Below are 23,797 nucleotides of genomic sequence, written 5' to 3' on the forward strand. Positions count from 1 at the left end.
AGTGTCTTTTTCATTTCTGTCTCTATTACTGTCAGTCTTTGATTAAATCTTGGTCTCCATGAAAATGGCCACCTCCATAGGCATCAATACATGGACATAGGACACAATTTCTGAACAGTGTCATCATGTCACAGATGGCGAAGCCAACCAGGTCTTGTACTGGCTCAGCATCAGTGAGAATGCCAGAGACTCTCCAGGGAGTGAGGGAGATCACCCCTATTTCATGGAGTCTCCCTGACATTCAGGAAGAGTTGGCAAGTATGGTCCAAGTACTGTATATTGAATGCAGTTTTTACATAACATGCTATGCCCAGCATAGTGTCTACTGAATGAACACAAGTTTTGTGGAATTTTCACAAATATTTGTAGTAGAGCACAGCTCCAGCGTGGTGGCCACTGATGTAGTGATTTACAATATGCATGCTTGAATCTTCAAGATGGCTCCTGCAATACATTTACATATACAATACATACACTGGGTCAATTTAGATTGTTTTTTTACTATCAGGAAAAATGTAGTTGACCCCTTGAATCACTGCGAGTTTCAGCAAAATCTTAATGCAATCAGGCACCTATTGGGAGACTATTACTGTGCCTCTACAAATATGGCCGCCACAACCTCACAGTTCTCATACGTAATCATGTTGTAACCAGCGGTGTGTCTATGCTGATCTGTCATTGGCTGCTCTGCCCGAAGCTAACGAACACGAGCCGTGAGCGTCTATTGGTTCCTGCAGTCTCGGTCGAGTTGTTCACAATGATTGGCTGGCATTGCTTAGGGTCCGCTCGCCGTATGTGACCAATATGCGTCGCATGGAACGCAGAGCGGCTGTTTATTGGTTGCGGCGGCCGAGCGCTTCGGATGCTGATTGGCCGAAGTGACAGTTCCGCTGTACTCTGCACCGTGTCCTGGTTGGGGTGGGGGGAAGAGTGTAATGTTGGCAACCGGAGGCCGGGCACCGTGTAACGGAGGAGAGGGGCGGAGGTGGAGCGGGGACATGGAGTACAGTGAGCAGGTATGAGGGATCCCTCAGCATCATCTATGGGAGCTAATAGCAGGTCGTAGTATAACTGCGCTGCCCGGTGCTGTACGTCATTCTCCTGGGATGTGGGGCTGATCTGTTCCTGCATCATCAGGAGTTACAGCAGGAGAGCACGGATGGCTGGAGAGTTCTCACATAGGAGTAATCAGAATATTACAGTCATAATTCACACTGTTATTAAAGGTTTATTTATAAAGCACATAGTATGGAAACCTGGGCGTTACTATATGTCTAATTGGAGGTGTATTGCAATGCATATTGTATGATAACTCCTATGTGTAAGTGGTTTATGGGAGATTGGGGTATGTTGGAAGACCTATTTTCATATGTAGGCTTATACAGTAGGGCATTATATGACAATGCATAATATATTATAATATTACTGTGTTTCAAGGTGAACTGAGGTATACAGCACTAGTACAAATGATGGTGGTCATTGGCAGTTATCTGTTTGTGTACATTGGATAACAGGACCCCTAGTGTATACTTTACTGTGTTGGACTATAGGGAGGGCACCTAAGTTGCATTAAAGTACATTACAGAATAGGGTCACTCAAAGATAGAATTGCTATGATATTAATGAGTGTATTAGATGACAGAGATGCCTGTGAAGGGATATTGCAGGGGATTTGGTGTATAGGGACCCCTATAATATATTTCAATCTTTAAACATTAAATGACATGTTTATGCTTGTTATGTGTATTGTGGTGCATTTGAAAGAAAGGGGTTATTATTCTATACAGCAGTGCATTTGAATGCTTATAGCTAGTGCGGTACATTCCAATTCATGGTGAACAGTTCATGTGGATGTCATTGATTTGGAATATTTAGGCCAGGCCTGTCCAACCTGCGGCCCTCCAGGTGTTGTGAAACTACAAGCCCCAGCATGCTTTGCCGGTAGACAACCAGTTGATAGCTGGAAGGGCATGCTGGGACTTGTAGTTTCACAACACCTGGAGGGCCGCAGGTTGGACAGGCATGATTTAGGCTATAAAAGTACAATTTCCTAGAAAACAGGCGTAACAGAAGAACTGTATCTTAAATATTACTAGGATTCGGTATGGTGATAACATGTTTCATAGTGTCTTGTTTTGTTGCTTTAAACTAATATTACATGTCACACTGTTCTGCAAAAATAGCAAACCGCATTTATAGTTTGACACGTTTACACGTTCACATACCATTCTAGAGAAAGGTGACATTCCCTCCCTGTTTGCATAGGCATAATGCTATTGGCGGGGTGTAGGCAGTAGTGCATATAAAACATTTTGAACCTTGCACTTACTCATTTTGTTGCATGAAGGAATACACAAACAATTGGACTTCTTACAATATGGACATATAGTGGTACCTTATGACAAATGTTTTCCACCTACCCATCATACATACATTTTAAAGGCTACAGCAGATGCAAACATGCCGAGGTGTTCATTAATATGCTCTCAGGGTTGAAATACTGTATATGTTTAGTCATGACAGGTACACTTTAATTAAACACTAAGTTGATTTATGGGATGACCTTATTTTGTTATTTCCCATAGGTACTGGGATGTTAGATATCCAGGCTGCATTATATGTGCAGATTATTTGGGCCCTGGGCCTTAAAGCATGGTGACATAGCATTTCAGTGGTCAGGGACATAAGTGTTTAGTGACATTATGATACACCACACATTGGGTGGGGTGAAACCATTCCTGGTTTTTGCACAGCTCCCTTTCTAAACTTTGTTATTCATTTCTTGCTCTCTGTTCTGTTTTTCTCTGTCATTTTCTGGTGTTTTATTTTAACGGACCACATTTATTTGACATTCCCAAGTTCCTCAATCTCCCTGTGGGTTTATCTTCCAACTCCTTATGATGTTCCTGATGAATAAGATATATAGATTAACGTCTTTGAACGGTTTCCTTCAAAGTGAGCTTTAAGTTTAAATACACAATGAAAAAATACGTTTTTGTGTTGTTTACTTTTAAATACAGAGCTGCCTTGTTCCTATATTACAAAAATAAGACTTGTTGTTTTTTTAAATATTTTATTGGCTTGGAAGCACTTTGTATACAGACCCACTGTGTCTCTATAAGAGCCTCGGACAGCCGTCAGGTTTGGCTTGGTGATATCTCTTATTCCACTTCTACAGAATTAAGCCAGATCTGAACAATTTATCTAAATGTTAAAAGCCTGCATTTATGTAATTAAACATTTGCAAGCAACCCAGAAAGAGGTAGAACACAAAGCGCAAGTGGCTTTATCCAGTCTCCATGGAGTGTTATTTTTTTAGTTACCATGGTGACCTGTCAATGGGATTTTCCAAACATGTGTTGTACCACATTGACCCAAAATTGTTGTTTTGTGTTGGTTTACACCAACCACCATAGATGGCTGTGTACATTACACTTTGTATGGTTTCCTGTAGTTCCTGGCTGAAAATGTAGTAGGTTACTAGTATTTCTGTGTATGTGGTCATAGTCTGTCTGTGCTAATGGAGCACAAGAAATTGGCCTGGTCACGCTGACTCCTGAAGTGTTGTATCTGCCTGGTAGTCAACCTGAATATCCGGATCCCATAGTGCTCCATTAGCACAGTTAGACTGTGATACAGAAACAACAGATATGGTCTAAGTGTCATGCAATTGGACATAAGAGGAAAAAACCACAGAAATACCAGCTTCAGCTTCACAATAGAGCAGGATGGTCTGTTAACCTCTTCTCTGTGTTTTCTCCATAGGTTCCAGTGGGAATCCACCAGTGAAGTCTTGCATGTGTGTTGCTGACTTCGTTCAGTACTAACCCATATCTTTGGGTCATCATGAAGCTGAAGCAGAGGGTTGTGGTCCTAGCTTTGCTGCTGGTCATTCTAGTCCTTACTAAACTTCTGTTGCTGGACAGATTGGAAACCTCTGCTGCACAGAGGCAAGACCAGCTGTCTTTCCAGCGCATGATGTCCAGCTTGCATCTTACCATGGACTCCCGATTGGAGCATACCTTACAGTCCCCTTGGGAAATTGCATCTCAATGGGTTGTCCCAAGAGAAGTGTATCCTGAAGATACTCCGGAAATGGGAGCTGTCTTGCACTCCATGGCTACAAAAAAAATCGTAAGAGCTGACGTGGGCTACAAAGGAACACAGCTCAAAGCCTTGTTAGTGCTCGATGGTGGACAGAAGGTGGTCTTCAAACCAAAAAGGTGAGAGATTAAAGGGAAAATGCTACTGGCATTGTCAAACTCCATCCATAAAAAAAATAATACTCTTTCTAACACCCAAGTTGTCCACTCCAAGGGAGTCCGATGTTTGTCAACTCCACCACCTGATGAACTGTCAGCTTGATAGTAGAAGGAAATAAAATTTGAATTTCAAGCTTTGATGAAACCTCAGCATTTTCTTGTGTCACTAAGTGGATAGCTGGGCAGCAGTCCAATCAGAGTTCTCAACACAAGAAGTGTCAGAGCTCTGACATTCAAAGAGATTCTTCCTCCTTCAGTGGGAAAATTGACCATTGATCAGGTGCTGGGGAATGAGTATCTCACAAATGATGGGGAATGGCGGTTTTACAGTATAATTTTGAGTTTCTCTTATAACTTGTGTGATTTGTTGTTAAGTTGTGCTATTGGCTATGGATTTACAGTGTTTCCATTGGTGATCATTTTTGGAAATGGTAAACTAAGTAAAATTTTAGTGAATAGGAGAAATGTTTTATTAACGGTAAGAATTGTTTATTGTGATGCCAAATGATACTCGTGTGTACAAACCATCTGTGTGTGTGTGTGTGTATATATATGTATATATGTATATATATATATATATATATATATATATATATATATATATATATATATATATATATATATATATATATATATATATATATATATATATATATATAATATGTTAACCCGTGCATGATACTCATGCATTCTAGAAAATGTTTGTTCCCGGGGGGATGTTAGGGCGGGGCGATTTAGGCCCCGCCCCCTTTCCAACTTCTGAGGCTGCCGGGGGCTGCACAGTATGTGCAGGTCCGCTGGGCAGTGACAGCCAGGGACAGTGTGCTGCCCGGCTGTTCTGATTGTGTTTAAAACACAATCAGAGCAGCCGGGCAGCACACTGTCACTGCCAAACGAACCTGCACATACCGTCGGCAGCAAACCCCTGCTAGGGGGGTGATTGCCCTGATTGCACCCCCCTGGATCCGCCACTGTACACATGTGTGTTCATGAGGTAAAATTACCTCACGAAAATGAGTTTGACCCCTCAACTCGTCAATAATGTCAGTATACCAAATTTCAGCCCTTTTTGAGGGTTTTTTTCCCACACACACTAAGAATTTAGTAGGTCAGTTAACCCGTGCATGATACTCATGCATTCTAGTCAAACCAAGCTACTTAAGGTGTTAAAAACTCCCCACTGTCACCCCCGGCAACCACCAACCACTCCCAACTGTCACTTCTCCTTCAAGAAATATATAGGTCAGTGTATAACTCTGCCCAGCAGGTGGCGCTGCAGCTTGTTTTTTTTTTTTCACACACGCCACTAGACATTTATATTATTTATTTATATATATATATTAATCTATGTATGAATATGTTAGACTTGGCCTTGAATTCAAACTTTCACAAGTTTCTGAAACACTGACTGATAAGGTTAATAGTGAATTAATCGCATACCTGTCAACACCTGCTCTCGGTTAGATGTGAAACATGTTATCTTGTATCAGTGAATGGACGGTGACTACACTATACGTGTCACCGCACATATGAAGATATCACTTTTGCACTTGATTTACAGACAGCTTATTTTCTGTAAGAATAGAGCACAGTTTTTTTTAAAGCATATTCTATAACATGTAATAACTTGAGTTTACCTGGGTCCCAAATATTATGGGGAGGAACTGAATAAGATACATTTCTGTGCTGCTGGCCAGTTGTTATTAATCTTCTAGTATATTGTGTGCAGCAGTTACACTACCTGCTAAATATCTATTTGCTGGTATTACAGATACAGCAGAGATCATGTTGTGGAGGGGGAACCTTATGCTGGATATGATCGGCATAATGCGGAGGTGGCTGCTTTTCACCTAGATCGGTAAGTTTTCCCATGAAGGTTTGGACTTGGGATAGAATTTTGGCGTGTTGGATTGAGATTCGGGATAGAATCTCGGCGTGTTGGAATGGGATGTGGGATAGAATCTCGGCGTGTTGGAATGGGATGTGGAATAGAATCTCAGCGTGTTGGAGTGGGACTTGGGATAGAATCTCGGCGTGTTGGAGTGGGACTTGGGATAGAATCTCGGCGTGTTGGAATGGGACTATATTCACTGTATTTTCCATGTCTACAGGATTCTCGGCTTCAGACGGGCCCCTTTGGTGGTTGGTCGATATGTAAATCTTCTCACAGAAATTAAACCTGTGGCCACTGAGCAGTTACTAAGTACATTTCTGCGGCAGGGTAAGTATAACCTTCTTATAGAACACCGTTTCTATCCTCCTTCTCTGTGGGAGAATGCGGGTTTAGTATGAGCTGCAGTGATAACTGTGTTCATCCAACAAAGGCTGGAGGCTACTATGTAATTACATTTCTCCATATGGTCCCCCACAGGGAACAACACCTGCTTCTATGGGAAGTGTTACTACTGCCGTGAGACCGAGCCCGCCTGTGCAGACAGGGAAGTGATGGAGGGTTCGGTCACACTCTGGCTCCCTGACGTTTGGCCCCTGCAGAAGCACAGACACCCGTGGGGTAGGACCTATCGAGAAGGCAAGTTGGCAAGGTAAGGCATAGGATGAGTTACCTCACTTTTCACACTTCTTCTGTTCTCCATTCCTGACCTACATTGTCTCTCTAGGTGGGAGTATGACGAAAGTTACTGCGATGCTGTAAAAAAGACTCCTCCCTATGATGCTGGACCTCGACTCCTCGATATCATTGACACGGCCATCTTTGATTACCTTATTGGAAATGCAGATCGCCATCACTATGAGAGCTTCCAGGACGACGAGGGAGCCAGCATGCTTATACTGCTAGACAATGCAAAGAGGTCAGTGTGCATGGCTGTCTCCTAACCCACCACCACTATTACAGTCATTGATTATAATCCAACTAGAGCAAGTAATCTCTGTCAGAACCCCTTCAACCCTAAACTCGGTCATATGGGAAGTACACAGGGGAGGGTTAGTGACACATAGGGGGACACTCCGGATCGATGGAATGCAGGTTAGTATTTTATCTCCAATTGCTTTGGGTGGAATTAGAATTGAGTTCACCTCTGCTTCATTAAAGGGAGCAGCATTGTGAGAAGAAAAATGTGCTTTGCTCTTTGATTGCAGAGCACTGTGCTTTAGTTAAAGGTTACTAAAACAAAATGGTGCAGGTGTAGGGCCGCATACAATATTCTTGTCCCTGTCTGCTGAGAGGCAGACAGAGATCCTGCCCGGTGTTTTAAACACAATCAGAGCGCACAGAGAAAAGGGGGCAGGGCACTAAACTGCCGGCCCTGACCAGGGCTTTTCATTTTTTGGTGAGCCTTGCGGTGAATAACACTGAAATACAGCTATGTTCAGTAACAATAACATAAGGAGACTGATGCATGACAAAAATTAAATTAGCGTGTGTAGGACCAGTGTGTCTGTACAGCAGCCTCGCACAGCAGTTGGGTCCTGCGTGGTAATCTCTTTATTTTTTTTTTATTATTTTTTTTATCATTTAATTAGCTTGACTCAAGCTACTTTGATTCTTGATGATGCAATGGGCTAATTAGCAGTAATATGGCACAATGAAAAGTAATAACCCACCCTCCAACATGCTGCAGTATTGCAGCCAGTATAACACAATTGATTTCACAGCGAGTGTGGCTGAAAACGACTGTTCTCCTAGACAATGGTCCTCCTGGCTGTTGATCCATGTATGCGGTCATCTTCTGTTCACACGAGCAGGCTGCAATGGAGAGGGTAGGAATCCGGGTGTGTTGCCAAGTTGAACAATGATCCTGTTGCTGGATTTTCAGGTTAAGCTGCAGGATCCGCTTATGTGACTGCTATAACTTCAGATATTTCATAGAAGTGGAAATATTATTGTACCTTTATTAATAGCTACATAAGTACAATTAAGGTAACAAGTGACTTGCGCAAGGTGTTATCCACACACAATAGTCATGCTCATTAGAGATATATTTAAGCACAAATTCTAGACTGTCATTGTGATGTGATTTTTTTTTTTTTTGTTTTTTTTTAAAAGGTTACCAAACATACATATGTGTTTACTATAACAGATAACAACACATGTACAGTATATATGCACAAGTCCTATGAACTTTTCAGAACTAAAGATATTTGAAGTAAGGCTGGGGGAATATATTCTACACACAACAGATTTTCTGTCAGTAATCCCATTGAAAGACACCAACCTCACTTGACCCCCTTTTTCTTTTTAAAAAAAACCCAAAACAAAACTGATAACAGAGAACAATATACTGTGTTTGGCAATACATAAAATGTAAATGCAGTATCACACATCACCTGTACACATGACAATCTGGCCAATCAAATCTCTGCAGTGTGCGACAGAAATAAAACAAATAGGAGCGCCGTATTGCTGGATAGAATCAAATGAATATACACAAACATATCTGATGTTAAATACTGCGGGAAACTTGTCTGATGAGTCAGATAAAAAGAATTTATATATTACAAATGAATATAGCCGGCATAAATTAAAACATACAGGTAAATGCCATATGTGACTATACAAGTATGTGACCAAATCGTAAAGTAACACAATGGACAATCCCTGCACGCATAGTCAGCCGTCATCTGACCGGATATACCAGCTGTCATTTCAACATTTTGTGCCCATCTACACTGCAATAAGCGGGCTATTAGGGGCAGCACGGTGACCTAGTGGTTAGCACTTCTGTCTTACAGCACTGGGATCATGAGTTCAATTCCCGACCATGGCCTTATCTGTGAGGAGTTTGTATGTTCTCCCCATGTTTGGGTCGGTTTCCTCCCACACTCCAAAAACATACTGGTAGGTTAATTGGCTGCTACTAGTAGATAATTGGCTGCTATCAAAATTCACCCAAGTGTCTGTCTGTCTGTCTGTCTGTCTGTCTGTCTGTCTGTCTGTCTGTCTGTCTGTCTGTCTGTCTGTCTGTCTGTGTGGAACAGCGCTGCGGAATCAGTGGCGCTATATAAATGGTGATGATGATGAATTAGAGTTAAACTGATCTAAACGGTGGCAGACTTGCTGCTGGTATTGATGCCCTCCGTTCTGTCAGCGTGGGTGTACTGTTACTGCTGGATTAGATCGAGGCCAAGCCCAATGTTGTATTAATATATAACTTTCTTCCATTTGTGTGATCCTCAGGGTTAATCAGGCTATGTTACAAAGTTTTCCTACTATTATTGTATATTTCTTATATTTAAGTGGAGAACACCATAAACTGTCAATGTGTTATTATAAAAGTAATGTAGCATATATATTTATAATATAAATCCTTTTGACTGTCTTTCAGTTTCGGCAACCCATCTATGGATGAGCGCAGCATTCTGGCCCCCCTGTATCAGTGCTGCATGTAAGACCATGTGCTCTCTGGCATATTTTCCTTTGTGACCTGTCTGTCTTTCATTCTAACTTCTCCCCCCTCCTCTTCTGCTTACAGTATCCGTGTCTCTACCTGGAATCGTCTCTCTCACCTGAAACATGGCACCCTGCGCTCTGCCCTGCTTTCTGCCACCAAGCATGACCCCCTCTACCCGGTGCTGTCTGATGCTCATTTGGAAGCCTTGGAGCGCCGCCTACAGGGGATACTAGGAACAGTCCAGCAATGTTTAGACCAGTTCGGCACAGATGTGGTGATGGTGGAGGACCGAATGACCCTTTCTCATGTTTAATACCAGTATTGTCTATTAGAGACTATATTACCTAAGAGAACATCTAGCTGGTGTGAATATTTTTTTTACGAGATGCCTACAAAACTGGTATAAAACAGCACAGTGCCCCCACAAACTGCAGCCCTGTCACGGTGGAGGGACATCGGCCAGGAGGAGGAATTACCTACCTTCCATGCAATGTACTATAATGTGGTCAACTACCAATTTTTTTTTATTGAAGAGCGAACATTACTAGCCCTCAATGCTTTACGGTGCAAAACCATTTGAGGAGGAAAATTGCAAGTTTTTATTTTTCGGTTCATAATTTATTCGATCAGATTTTGTTCTTATTTGTTTTATTTTTTTTTCCCCCTAAAGGTTATCTACTTTTAAATCTTTAGGGTGTTGGTTTACAACCAGAAAATGTGCACAGTGTCCACATGGTGGCGCTGCCACGTTTTCCAGGAACCATGTGGTACGGATTGTTCAGTGACCAGTATAGCAGATTTTACGTCTACTGCCGTGCTGATTCCAGACAATAATCAGACTTTTAATTTATAAACTAGTCCTTTAGAAACTAGCATTGCATACTTGGGACATTGTTACTGCCAGTCTTTCGTTTTTTGTTTTTTTTTAAATGGTAGCTGCAGACATTACACCATTAACCCCCTCCTTGCTTGAGAGGGATGGAAAGCGTTGATTTACTGTATTCACTGACTACTCCCTCGCTTCTCCTTTAATCAGATCCATTGATCGCAGCCCCTGTAAATCACTGGCCTCCGCTCTGCATTTTATTATTTTGCTCATCACTTTTGTTTTGTTGAACTTCAAACCTCAGGCATTGTTCCCTTACAGGACAAACACAGAGCAATATTGTTATTCCAAACTTTGCTTCACTTTTTGCTTGGAAATTTGCATATAACCCTTTAATTGATTCAATTGAATGCAAATGGTGTTATTTATTTTTCTTCTGACATTAGTCCTACCTGCTTGCTAAGTGCACACACAGGGTGGTAATCCCCCCACCCAACATACCACCCCGTGCTGCCTTCCCTTTCTCTTTCTCTGGTGGTATATATCCAAGAGGCAGGGGCTGACACCATTGCATTAGGGATCATTGATCCCTATGACAAAAAAAAAAGTGCAGCCCTTAAACACTGGCATCTTCATATAACCCCGAACTAACCAGGATACAGAAACAAAGTATAAAACGTTTCATTTTCATCCTCTGTACAGTAACAATGTTGGTGCTGATTTGTCTCCTAAGGATTGATGGTCTCTAATACATCGGGGAAGGAACAGGAGGTGACTACTATCTATTCAAACTCTCTTCATACATATTGGCTGAAATCTCCAGTTCCCAAGTAGATAGGTCAGGAGCAACATTACTATGTTCAAGAAGGGAGAAGAGACGTTAACCGTTAACAAAAATCATTTGCCAATCATCCTCTGATATCTTGGGAGATTTGATTTAAAAAATGTGGACTTTTCATTTACAAAAGTGCAGATAAAGAGAACAATGTATTGGGTAAACATACTATTGAACATATTTTACGGTACAGCTGACTGAACACGTATGTAATGTGTAGGCCAAACGCATTGGGAGTAGATACAGAATGTTGTTTGTTTGGAATCCTATTTGTACAATGTGATTAATTGAAGAACCTGGTAAAGTGTACCTGTGTCTGTGCATAGTGGAGGCAGTACTCAGTTAATTGCTGTAGGAACGTACCCAATGCTTAAGGGATGACCCGGTAGGCTAGATGCTAGGTAAATATTACTGGACTCCCTCCACTGTTTGATGGTGACACGTACACTTTGTTACATTTGATTACAAATAAAAATCTGTGACAAGTTGTAAAACTTGACAGGTTGGTATTTAGTGTGTCACAATACAAAATCTTCCATTAAGTCCTGTTGTTGATCGGTGTGTCTGTTTTTACATCGGTGATTAGTCATAGTGACTTAGCCTGTTGTGTGCAGAAAACACTAAGCCCTGAGTGACCTGATCTGTGTCCAATGTGACCACACATGGCTAACTCCTCACATGAGGCCCAGACGAGATAAGCTGACATTGGTGTCATCACAATCACCATCCAGACGGACTTAAAGGCATTACTGCCTGACCTCAGGATCCCAGATGTTAATCAGTATATATGCCGGTTTGCCCTGGTTACTATGCACAGTGATTTAGACTAAAGTGTTAACATTGATTGTTGCATGTGTGACTGTGTAAAACATTCTTAGGAAATATGCCCTGGGTGTAGAGTTGAAACCCTCTGACCTTGGGATCCTTTCTACAAAGCACCGTTATCTGAAAGGCATATGAATACACACCTACATTACATAATAATAAATGAATAAAACTTGGTTACCTGCAATCTTACTGCTGTACAGAACAGTCCAACATCCTGTAGGAGCTACAGTGTACTTTAGCTGTTATTTGCCAATATTCAGTAGCGCCACCTAAATGCTGGACATGTGTAATGGGTATATGGTTTTTTTTTTATCTCCCTAAAAATTGCTATGCCTGATTTCTGCCACATTGCTCTGTGTCTGTGCATAGACATTTCTCCATGTGTAGATGTCACGCGTGTAGTACGGTACATGACACATCTGCATCATTGAAGGTTCTTATTTTTTTTAATTGTGAAAAGCTGCTATGTTCTTACAAACTACAATGTAAAAGAGAATTTCTACAACTTGCTACATTATGTTCCAGGTTGGAAGTGATGCATTGCTATAGCAAGAGTGGGGCAGATGCGATTTTAAAATAAAAAGTTAAAATACTGTGTTGGTGAATGGCATTTTGTGTTTTGTCCTTTTATATTTTGTTGTAACAAAGGTGCCTTTTTGTTCATTTGATTGTCAGTGTCCTCCTTTCACCATTTTAAGTCAAGTTGAACAAGCTAAATTTACAATATATACCAGATGTTCACAGTTTAAGGGCAAACATCTTGGGCCTGATTCATTAAGGCACGCAAAACTAAAGTATTGTGCATTTTTCTTCTTTAAAACACATACATTTATACATATATAGATATATACAAATTAATGACAGAAAATGAAAAAAAAATACATTTATTATGTTCTTAATGTCTGCTGCAAATAAAATGCATTTACAGTTTCTGCAAACAAATTTTATAGCATGCATGTGACCGTCATCACTACTAATCGGTACTTGCACCTACCATGTAAGTGGTGCAAGTGATATGACAGAAAAACACGTACCTGAGAGATGGCCAAAGCTTGAATCGGATGCTGCTGCGTGTGTTCTACCTTAGCACGCCCTTACTGTACATTGACTATGTGCATACACCCATTCCCCTCCCTGTTCAGCCCCTGAAAATCGTAGGCTGTAGTAAGGGTCCTTTGTCCTTGAAGATCATCATCATCAGTCATTTGCATTCTGGACATGTGCAGAAAAATTTAACACAAAATACGTCTCGTATCGGCATTTACCTTGGTTGATGAACACGGCACCTCGGGTCTTGTTTAATATGCAAACTTTTACATATGTTTGTTTGCAGTATGACTTTCAGATTTGTTCAGTTTGAGGTTTCATTGTGGCTAAAGAGGACCAACTGTAGAGTACAAACTTTTCTCTAGCATATATTTGCACAATGTCATATTTTTATAGTTTTGTGTTATAGAGTAATAAAGTCACAATGGGTTCTTCCTATCAAACATGCTATAGGGGCCCACTATAGCACGGGGGAGGGGAGCCGGTACAAAGTACAGCCTGTGTTATAGGAGGACTCGCCAACCTGGTGTGATCACATGCCCTTTGGTGGCTATGGAAGGGGCCCCAAGAAGTTGCTGTACTGGGGTCTGAAATTCCTCTTGGCAGCCCTGGGTGTGTGTTTAATAAACAGTGCTGTACTATGAGGGGTAACATTACCCATATATGCCACAAAATATCTAATTGAAGTTTAATAAAAATACAAATTTGCATTAAGATTCCAATGTTAGTGACACCACAGAACATTCTGCATAAGAAAAAAAGGGGGGTTATTACTAGTGATCGGTGTAGTTTATCAAGCAGCCATGTATTGCATTGCTGTACATAACTATGTATTGCAGCTCTCTTCATGTGACGTTCGTATTACAGGTTTTCAAGTATTCCTTGGCCATTATGGCTTCTATACTCTTTACTTTCTCAGGAATTCACATAGAAAACATTTTCCCATTAGATTCAGAATAAAAGAGACCCTCCCTGAAGGTGGTCCTAGGAGCTGCAGCGAGCCTTAGTGAGTGTGGGGTTAAACTGACATGAGTCACGACTGCACTGGAGTTGGCACACCTTACACACTCTCACTGAAGGGGAGTGTCTGACACATGGAGCAGCATAAACAGTGACGGACAAGGAAAGTGTGACTTAACTGAGAGGGAGGAGAGAGTCCTGAAATCAAGTCAATATAACGAGTGGCACAGTGACAAGCCAGATTCCCAGCAAGAATGCAGACACAGACTGACCAGACATTGCATTAGGAATATTTTATAACATTCTAAGTACAATCATCACCAGGATCTAAGACTAGACCTGACATTGGACCATGCCAGTCATGCCCAGGGCTGCTGTGCTGCTGCTGCTATTAAACATCTCATCAGTGCTTTCTGATCAGGATATATTGGACATCACAGAGGAAGATGCAGGAGAGAAGGAAACTGCTGTATGGTTCTCTGGTGTCCATGAGGTGCAAGACTTGGCACAGCTGTCCTGGGACTACATGCAGGACCTCCAGTGCTGGTGGTGGGCAGAGTGTGAAGAGAAGAAGAGCCATGCTGGTGAGTACCGGAGCCCTTTCATTACCTTCAAATACTAGCCCCTCTTTGCACCTAACTCTCCAGTGTTAGCAGATGACCTGCCCATCACATGCTCATGGTCCCCTCACCAGCTGACGGTGCTATTTCATACTTCTATCTGTTTCAGATTGGAGCTGGCACAGCTTAGGGTGGGATTCCCTGCGTGCCCTGACTGACTGGTATACAAGAGTGACAGCGAGCAGAGATCTTACACATGTGATGATTACCAACAACCTCACAGGTAAGGAGGTGATTATAAAGATATGTCTGTACTGGGATAGACTCTTACATTTGTCTCATTTATAGTGGAGAGTGCTGTCCTGAATATATATATAACATGTATGGTATTCCTACTGGGCCTGATTCATCAAGGAGAATTAAGGCAAAAAATAAGTAAGTTTTCTCCTGGGCAAAACCATGTTGCAATGCAAGGGGTGCAAATTCGTTTATTATTTTGCACATAAGTTAAATACTGGCTGTTTTTTTCATGTAGCACACAAATACTGGACAGATTTGTTTTTACACTGGAGTTAATATAGGACATGCCCTACTCCAACTACAAATCTGCCTTCACGTCTTAAATTTAGCCCCCCTCCAATTTAACATGGTTTTACCAAGGATCAAATTTATACCTTTTTTTTTTTTGCTTTACTTTCCTTAACGAACCAGGCCCTAAGATACTAAGGAGAGAGATTCAATTAGCTGTGAAGTGTCTCGCGAACATTCTGGAGACACTTTGCGGCAGAGATTTTGACAGAAATTTAAGTTCATTTTTCCTGGCGCCCCATAGAGGTGCGATGGGAAAGTGAGCGGAGATTTCTACCGTAGTAACGGAAAAAGTGTCTCCAGAATGTCCACAGAGACACATCGCGTCCGAAATTTTGCAGGAATTATTAAATATGCCAAACACAATCCTATGAGACCCCATTAAATGTACTAACAAGCTATTAGACAATAAATTGCTTAAGATATAATAAAATGCTTTTGAAAAAAAAAAGGAAAACAAGTCATTTTAAGACTCATCCCACAGCGCCAGTTCTGCTTACCAAAAGTGTCCCACTGGGTGCTCGCATTGCCCTTCTGCTCCACGGGGGGTTTCTGTCCTCCAGGAGCTCGCCGTAGGACACCTGCGTTACGCTTTGACAGGTGTACCACCCCAGTCAAACTCCCCACCTGTCATTAATTAAAAGGAAATAAAGGTCCCATTCCTTATAACCAATAATATTCAAGAAGGACCTTCTTATATACCTTTGTTTAGTTTTATCATATTTTTAGGGCCATAGTGTATGAATTTATATGATATAACATATAGCCGTCACCAGAAAGAGACAATCAGAGGAATAACTTTACTGCAGGGTAATGTTTAATTTCCTTAGATTTAGTAGCAGCTCACATTGAGTGTAATAAGAAGGGAATTTTCTCTACATATCAACTTATTGTATATTCCCAGCAAAAAGTGCATCTTGCAAATGTGAATTCATGTTGCTCTCGCACCTCTCAGTCATCACTGATTCATTTACCATCTGCTGTTCACTACTAGTTTCTCATTGGAATTAATTTACTATATACATCATCGATGTTCTATATTGATTGTTTCTCTTACACCCCTTATCATTTTTTTCTCTTATACCCCTCATGCTAATTAGTCCCATTGTCTGCTATTAATTCACTACTCATTTCATTGATTGAATTTACTCTGTAATCTCTTACCTGACGCACAATTTATTACTAATTAGTCCACGGTCTGTATTTTATTCATTGCTAATCTATCATTTCATTGATTACATTTACTCTGTTTTCTGTTATCTGGATCTCCATCCGCTATATTCCATTCAATGAATAATACTTGTCTTTTACTATTTATGAACAATGTTTTGTTTTGTATGATATTATTTATCTGTAGTAACAGAACCACTCGTTGGCTAAGTTTAGATGACAAATGACAGCATACAGTATACTTGTATTGCAAAGCAACTACTGAACACAAATCTGGATATGAAAATGCTGGTAGGGGATATATTATCTAGAATGATTGGGACTTGAGGGCCACATAAGTGGTTTTTACAGAGTTTGGAGTATGATGCCCACTAATACACATTTAATCATTAGCCCTCCTTTTCCCCACATAGCCCCTAACATTTCTCTACTCATGAGATTGTTTAGCAGAGCTCCTCATAGTGACTGTAACAATAGACACTAAGTTCATGTCTATGTGTGTGACTGAATCACATCCAATAGTTGACTCTTTCTGGAATTCTGAGATCTCTGGGTAATACCTATAGTCCTTTGGGCTGGGTTCACACTACAGTGTGTTTGTGTAACACAATGAGCTTTGTATCATATACATTGTTGGTGGAGCTACTGCATCAATTTAAAAACAACGCTTTGTGGCAGCTATAATCTATTTTATTCTGTAACTTTTACCCGTCTGGCTTCCAAAGAGTTCAATCAGAGAGCAGAACACATATTGTTGCCATATAACTATTGGTATTTTCTGTACAACACGTTAAACTATTCTCTCTACTTCTTCTAGGTCTGCAGGTGGATCTGGAGAGAAGGGTTCATGGGCAGAACCTGGCTGTGCGTCAGATTTTGTCTTCCCTGGAGTGGTTCCTACAGGACAGTGAGCGTAAAAAGACATTGGTTCTGTCCTTCCATGGCTGGACCGGTACCGGCAAGAACCTTGCGGCTCGGATAATAGCAGAGAACCTTTACCAGGACGAGCAGCGGAGCCGTTGCACCAAAGTGTTTATACCTCAACTGCACTTCCCCCACCTCTCACACTTAGACGCATACAAGGTAATTTGGGTTATTGCACGGTATTGCCACTAAACCCCTAATAATATATTTTTGCTTCTTAATTTAGCTGCACCTAGGATGTGAATGTACAAATGGATTGTTCCAGGTGTATGGGATGCTTGTCCTGTGTACATCTGGAACAGTTATAGTTACATAACCCTAAATGGGCTTTGAATATGTATAATAAACGGCTGATTTACTGATTCATTTCTAGGCTCAGTTGGCGAAGCAGATCCTAGAGGTTTCCTCGCGTTGTGCGCAGCCCTTGTTTGTGTTTGATGAGTCAGACAAGATACCGGCGGCTCTCCTGGACTACGTCCTACCTCTTCTGAGGCCAACAGCTACACAGGAGGCCAAAAGCATCTTTATATTCCTCAGGTAGAAGCTGCCACTTATTCGTATCATTCAGTAATACTGTATCTGTAATTAGTTGTGTAACCGTAAGCTATTCAAAAGTGGAAATGTGACTAAAGAAATAGTACTGTTATATTATATATAATTTAAATAACTGTGGTGTTCATACATAACTAAATCTGGCCAACCTAATGTCCGCGTTCTCCTTTTAAAGAGATTGCTTGCAGAGGTGATGCTCACCAATTGGCTTTCACTCTCTTAGGTAACAAATGCTCAGTACAGACTGACGATTGGTAGATTGATGCATTTGGACTTTGCCAGTGATATCATAATGTCATGTTTTATTATTTGAGCTTTTTGTCCTAGATCAGATTAGTTTCATACTCTTAATAAATATTTCCTCCTGCCCTGTGCTCGTAAACATTTTACCTTTAAAAACAAAAAACAAATCCCTGTAGTGGAAAATAAGGATAAAAATGAACAATGTTTAACATCAGTTATTATCATATATTTAAATATTTGGGGGTTGAGTTGACATACCCCTGTGGGTGCCCGTGTACATCTCTACACGTGGTTGGTGTTTAATGACGACTGTATTGCACCTGTGCCCGCTCTGTGAGTGAGATGACTACAAACCACAACTAATATATAGTTGAAATGTCTGCCCTACTTCTGTTGGACCTTGCTGAGCACCTCAGACCTGTCAAAGCTAAAACTTGACATTTCCTGTTTTTTTCTTGTTCAGTGGCATTGGTGGCAGTGCCATCAATGAGGTGGCACTTAACTTCTGGCGTGCCGGGCGACATCGTGAGGAGATTACACTGGATGATTTGGATCGTCCTTTAAAAGCTGTCATACGACAGAGCGAAGGTACATATAGTCTGTACATTACATAAGAAGTAATTGACATCATATAATTGTTATCTGTGTGTGAAGATATAGCAGTGCAGATTACTTCCTCTCTGTTGTGGCCCTACAGGATCTCCTGATTATCTTGGAAAGATACCAAACCTGAGGGCATCTGAACCTATTAACCCCCAGACCAAAAAAAACCTATAGAATAGGGTGGTATGTTCTCTCTTGCTTAAACGTCAGGACAGCTGTCTCACGTGTTGCTCTTTGCCGCTGGTGTAGGAAGTCTGATGCATAAAACAAGTCACTGACTATGATCAATAGGTAAACGGCCTATTTGTAGCACTATATGGTACAGCCAACACTTATTGTTTTACCTGGCTACACATCATGCATTTTGCAAAAAAAAAAAAAAGAGAGAACTGTTATTATATAAAGTTTTCTCTCTCCTGGTATATAAAGCAGAGAAGCATCCACTTTGAGGAGAAAGATCATCACTTCTCAGTCAACCTAGGATTAAAATATATAGAATTGATGGAAATGAGTGAAAACAGTAAATTTTGTGCATGAACAGATGTCTTACATTTAGTATTGTTTAGTTTTCAATTTTACAGTGCAGCTGACTTTTTATAATCGTCATCTTCTGTGTATCCCTGTGTACCCAGTTTGGATAGTGGGCGGGGTGATTTGTAGCCCATTATATAATCAAAATGGATAAATCAGCACAGAGTATTTCAGGAACTGGGTGCTGATGTTGTGGGAAGCAGTGACCTGTTCACTTGGTTGTTAGTGAATGGCCCAGATTTGGACTGTTTGGCCCCTGACCTCTCTGACTGCAGGAGCCCTCTACGGTCTCGCCACATAATTCATTTTATCTATAGGAAACTAATAACTGTAAATTTGTATTAAGTGTTGTAATAATTTTTTGTTACACTAAACAGGAAAAAGTCCCTACATTCCTTGTGGCCACCCCCTTCTATATACTACTCTCGGTTTGCAAACTTCACTATTATTTTGCGCTAATTTTTAAGAAACCTGCATCTTGGTAGATTCCGTAAAGATTGACCTTGAATTATCTTAAACCACCTCTCTGTGCTCTAGTCCTATCACATACTATTATTCATAGTGACTTATCTTTCACAGATGAGCTCCTGCCACATCACCTCCTAACAGCGGGTCTGATCGATGCCTTTGTTCCTTTCCTGCCCCTGGAACGCCGTCACGTGAAGTTGTGCGCTCAGGATGTCTTAGTGGCTCGAGGTCTAACATACTCTGAGAGCGATCTGGAGCCTGTTATCCAAGAACTTCTGTTTGTGCCAAAGGAGGAAAAGGTTTTCTCTGCCCAAGGATGTAAACAGGTGGCACAAAGAATCAACTTCATGAAGTTTTAACTTAATGGAGAGACTCTCTCCGGATCTTGGGAACAAGCCACAGACCTTTGGGGCTGGTGAAAAGACAAGGAAGAGTCAGTGATGGTAGTAGACCAGGGAGGTCTGGTCTGGGGGAGGCTTTGAAACAGCCGGTTAGTCTCCTATGGCTCCGACATAGACTCTACTGTCATCATGACGGACATTAAGCTGCTACGTGAGCTTGCTGCTGGCTCTTAAAACTGTCTGGTGCAAATGGGACTAATACAAAGAAGCATCATTTGCCTTTACTACCTGTTACAAGTATTGTATGAAATGTTATCTATTATTTATTTATATTCACACTTATCTGAATTACCATTTTTACTGCCAATAAATATTTTATCCTATATTTGATTGTACCTCTGATATTTGCTCATGTAGTGTCTACACGTTGCTCAGTCAGGGTAATGGGGCCGTCTCTTATCTCTGTCCCAGAGTTCACACTATAGTCATATTTCTTCATGCACAAGGTCATCCTATCATTGGAGATGTCGTTTGAACAGTGATCAGCGATGATGCAAGATTATGTATCCCTCTGCTTGGAACCTCGCTGTTTGCTGTCTGTAGCGTGAGCCAAGTGACCAGGTTCATACACTGTACAGATGTGTAATATAGTCCTTCTGTCAACGCTCGTTCATACTGACCCCAATTGAACACACACGGATTACACAAGCACTCAGGCTCTCTATTACAAACAGTCCTTATCTCTTACAGATCTTTGTATTCTGTTTTGTGTGTATAACACTATTAAATATGGATTAAATATTTAACTATAGGATACAGTTCTGTAATCATCCTTGCAACAAAAAACAAATCCAAAACCCTAACATTTCACATTCTAGTTCTGTCTTATTGCTGCAGAATCTGTGGGTGCAGACCTCTGGATCCTGCATTCACATATAGAGTCTGCCATGAAAACTAAGCATTACCTATCGGTGGTATAATCTGCACAGGGCAAGCCATAGCAATGTGCCAGTACTCTAGTCCCTGGCACCCCCATAATAATCCCTGGCTCTTATTCTCCAATATATATTGACAAAAACATAGTCCCCTTCTATTCTGTATGCTAGGATATGTGACCACACTAGATTCAGATTCTGTTCATAAATGTCATTTAAACTATGTACTTTATGTATAGGTTCATTACAGGGGCGGATCTAAAAAAATGCTGTACCCGGGGCGATTTAGGCCCCGCCCCTTTCTAACATCTTAGGCTGCCGACGGCTGCACAGTAGGGACAGTGTGCTGCCCGGCTGCTCTGATTGTGTTTTAAACACAGTCAGAGAAGCCGGGCAGCACACTGTCCCTGCCTGTCACGGCTGGATGGACCTGCACATACTGTGCAGCGGTCGGCAGCAAGTGTCTGCTAAGGGGGGGCGATCGCCCCGATCGCCCCCCCCTGGATCCGCCACTGGTTCATTATCATACGGATCTAACTTCAAATTAAACCACAATGACTGCTTTCCACCTTTCTGAATTTCATAGCCCTGATTGCACCACTTGTTATAAAGGTGAAGACAGAGAGAGCTGCAAATCTATATTATATATTGTAACTGACCCTAAACTCGTAATGGTTTGGAGTTCAATTCTACCGGAAGAGAACAAAACTATTCCCTCATTAAAATAAAAGCAGTTACCATACACAGGAGAGGGCATCCTTAAACCGCATAGCAACTAATCGCACAATTAATTTAATTTTCAAACTGTTCTAGAAAAAGTGACTGATAGTTATGATTGGTGCAAAGGAACAAGGCGGCACTTCTGATGGTGATCAGTTCCACAAGCTGGTAATAGTACTACACTAATACCAACACTAAGCGCTGTGAGCAGGCTGCTGTACTGACCTCTTTATAAAGCCACCCTCACTATAAGGTCAGTTATGGTTTGTTCTGAGCAGCCTGATAAAGAGCAAGTACAGTATTACACTTTCTTTGTAGATTTGTTTTACATCATTCCTGGGCATGTTTCTGAATTATGGACGCTGAGACTTCACTTACTGGGCCACAGTTGTGAAAAAAAAAATCATTTGACTCTCTCTAAAAGCCGTGTTCAGAAATGCTCTTTCACCATAGGCCAGTGGTTCCCAAACTGCGCCTGGGGTGCCTTAGAGATCTCACAGGGGTGCCTCGGGCAGGGCCAGTGGTAAGCAAGGCGGGGCCTTCTTGGTAATTATTTTGGCTTAGGGGTGCCTTGAAAATTTTCTTGAACCGAAAAAGTTTGGAATCCACTGCCATAGGCTACTGCAGGAATGTGGGTGGTGGGGGGTGTACCAGCCTCATTTTGAAAACTTAGTTCCAAGCCCCACCTACTTGTTGAAACTAAAGTGAGAGGTGATGTATATTTTGACGTGTCAACCTGTTTTGTAAATTTTACCTAGTAAGTGCTGGCAGATATGTAGAGCAGATTAAGTGCCAGTAAAAAAAAAAAAAAAAAAATATGTTCAGAAACAACATATGTAACATCCAAGCCGTTATTGTTATTTAAAAGACAAAACATGGGGGATATACAATGCACCAGTCTAATACAAGACCAATACTCAGATATTAGCCTATCAGAAAAGTGAAAATACTGATGCATTTTATGGTGAAATATTGGCTTACTGCACAAAATGGCTGCCTCCGGTAACATTGACCACACTAAATCCCTTACAGACATGTTTAAGACTACCCATCTGAATGTCTCAGCTGCACGGTTCGGATTGAGGAAATCAGTAATGTTTACTTTTACAGGTGTCTGTTGCTCTTATTTTTACTCTTCAGACTCACTCTTCATAAATCTGATTGGTCAACTTGAATTGAGCCAATTCAGAATATAGTGCGTCCAGTTCTAGAGGTTCTATGCCAGAAGACATCAATGAACTGTATAGTATATGGTCTTCCTGCATGGGAGGGATAGGGCACAGGAGTACTTGGCTGGCTCATCACTACAATGTGTATTTAACATTCAGCTAAACGTATTTATAAACTGGGCTGTATAAAAGTACTCTGAAAGGGGAACTGAACTATAAAAACACCAGGCTAGAAGGTCATTTAAAAGAGAACAGTTGAATGATTAATAGATGAGGGATTATAATCTATTTTAGGGTTAGGCAACCTGTAGTTTAACAGCCATTATAGAACTTTAAGTCCCTGAGGCTGTCAGGGCATGCTTGAGCTTGTAGTTCCACAACAGCTGGTTACCTACAGTTGTCATCAAAAATATTGGCAGCCTTGCATTATATTTTTTCAAGCAAATTCACAATTTCCTCTACACCTAAAGTGAAATTAACAACAGTATTTGGTCTCCACAATTCTATTAATATGCAGAACCTTCTGATTGTAATACTGTTTATCCTTTACAATCAGAATATGAAAAGAAACCGCACTGTCAAATTTATTGACACCCTAGACTTGATATATGGCAGCCTTTGGTCAAAATAACTGCAATCAACCACTTCCTACAGCCATACATAGAGCTTCTTTTCTTGCACCTCTCTTCTGGCAGCTTTGGGGGTATATTTACTAAACTGCAGGATTGAGAAAGTGGAGAGATGTTGCCTATAGCAACCAATCAGATTCTAGCTGTCATTTATTTAGTACATTCTACAAAATGACAGCTACAATCTGATTGGTTGCTATAGGCAAACCCCCCCCCTTTTTAGTAAATATACCCCTTGGTCTTGTGCAAACTGCT

General features: G+C 41.0%; 2 protein-coding genes across 2 annotated transcripts; both read left to right on the forward strand.

Annotated features, from left to right (window-relative positions):
• The first annotated feature begins 772 nt into the window (after positions 1-772).
• Positions 773-12,695, forward strand: FAM20B (FAM20B glycosaminoglycan xylosylkinase). The gene is made up of 8 exons (XM_075182221.1): positions 773-1,016; positions 3,766-4,223; positions 6,034-6,120; positions 6,374-6,483; positions 6,634-6,805; positions 6,881-7,072; positions 9,548-9,607; positions 9,695-12,695. Exons 2-8 carry the CDS (start codon positions 3,847-3,849, stop codon positions 9,924-9,926), a joined length of 1,230 nt encoding a protein of 409 aa, XP_075038322.1. The 5' UTR covers positions 773-1,016; positions 3,766-3,846; the 3' UTR covers positions 9,927-12,695.
• Positions 12,696-12,764: 69 nt separating this feature from the next.
• TOR3A (torsin family 3 member A) lies at positions 12,765-20,474 on the forward strand. Its single transcript, XM_075182222.1, has 6 exons — positions 12,765-14,693; positions 14,839-14,952; positions 17,245-17,510; positions 17,725-17,888; positions 18,610-18,734; positions 19,860-20,474. Exons 1-6 carry the CDS (start codon positions 14,462-14,464, stop codon positions 20,105-20,107), a joined length of 1,149 nt encoding a protein of 382 aa, XP_075038323.1. The 5' UTR covers positions 12,765-14,461; the 3' UTR covers positions 20,108-20,474.
• Positions 20,475-23,797: the final 3,323 nt, after the last annotated feature.

Source organism: Mixophyes fleayi, chromosome 8 (genome assembly GCF_038048845.1).
Source record: "Mixophyes fleayi isolate aMixFle1 chromosome 8, aMixFle1.hap1, whole genome shotgun sequence".
NCBI lineage: Eukaryota > Metazoa > Chordata > Amphibia > Anura > Limnodynastidae > Mixophyes > Mixophyes fleayi.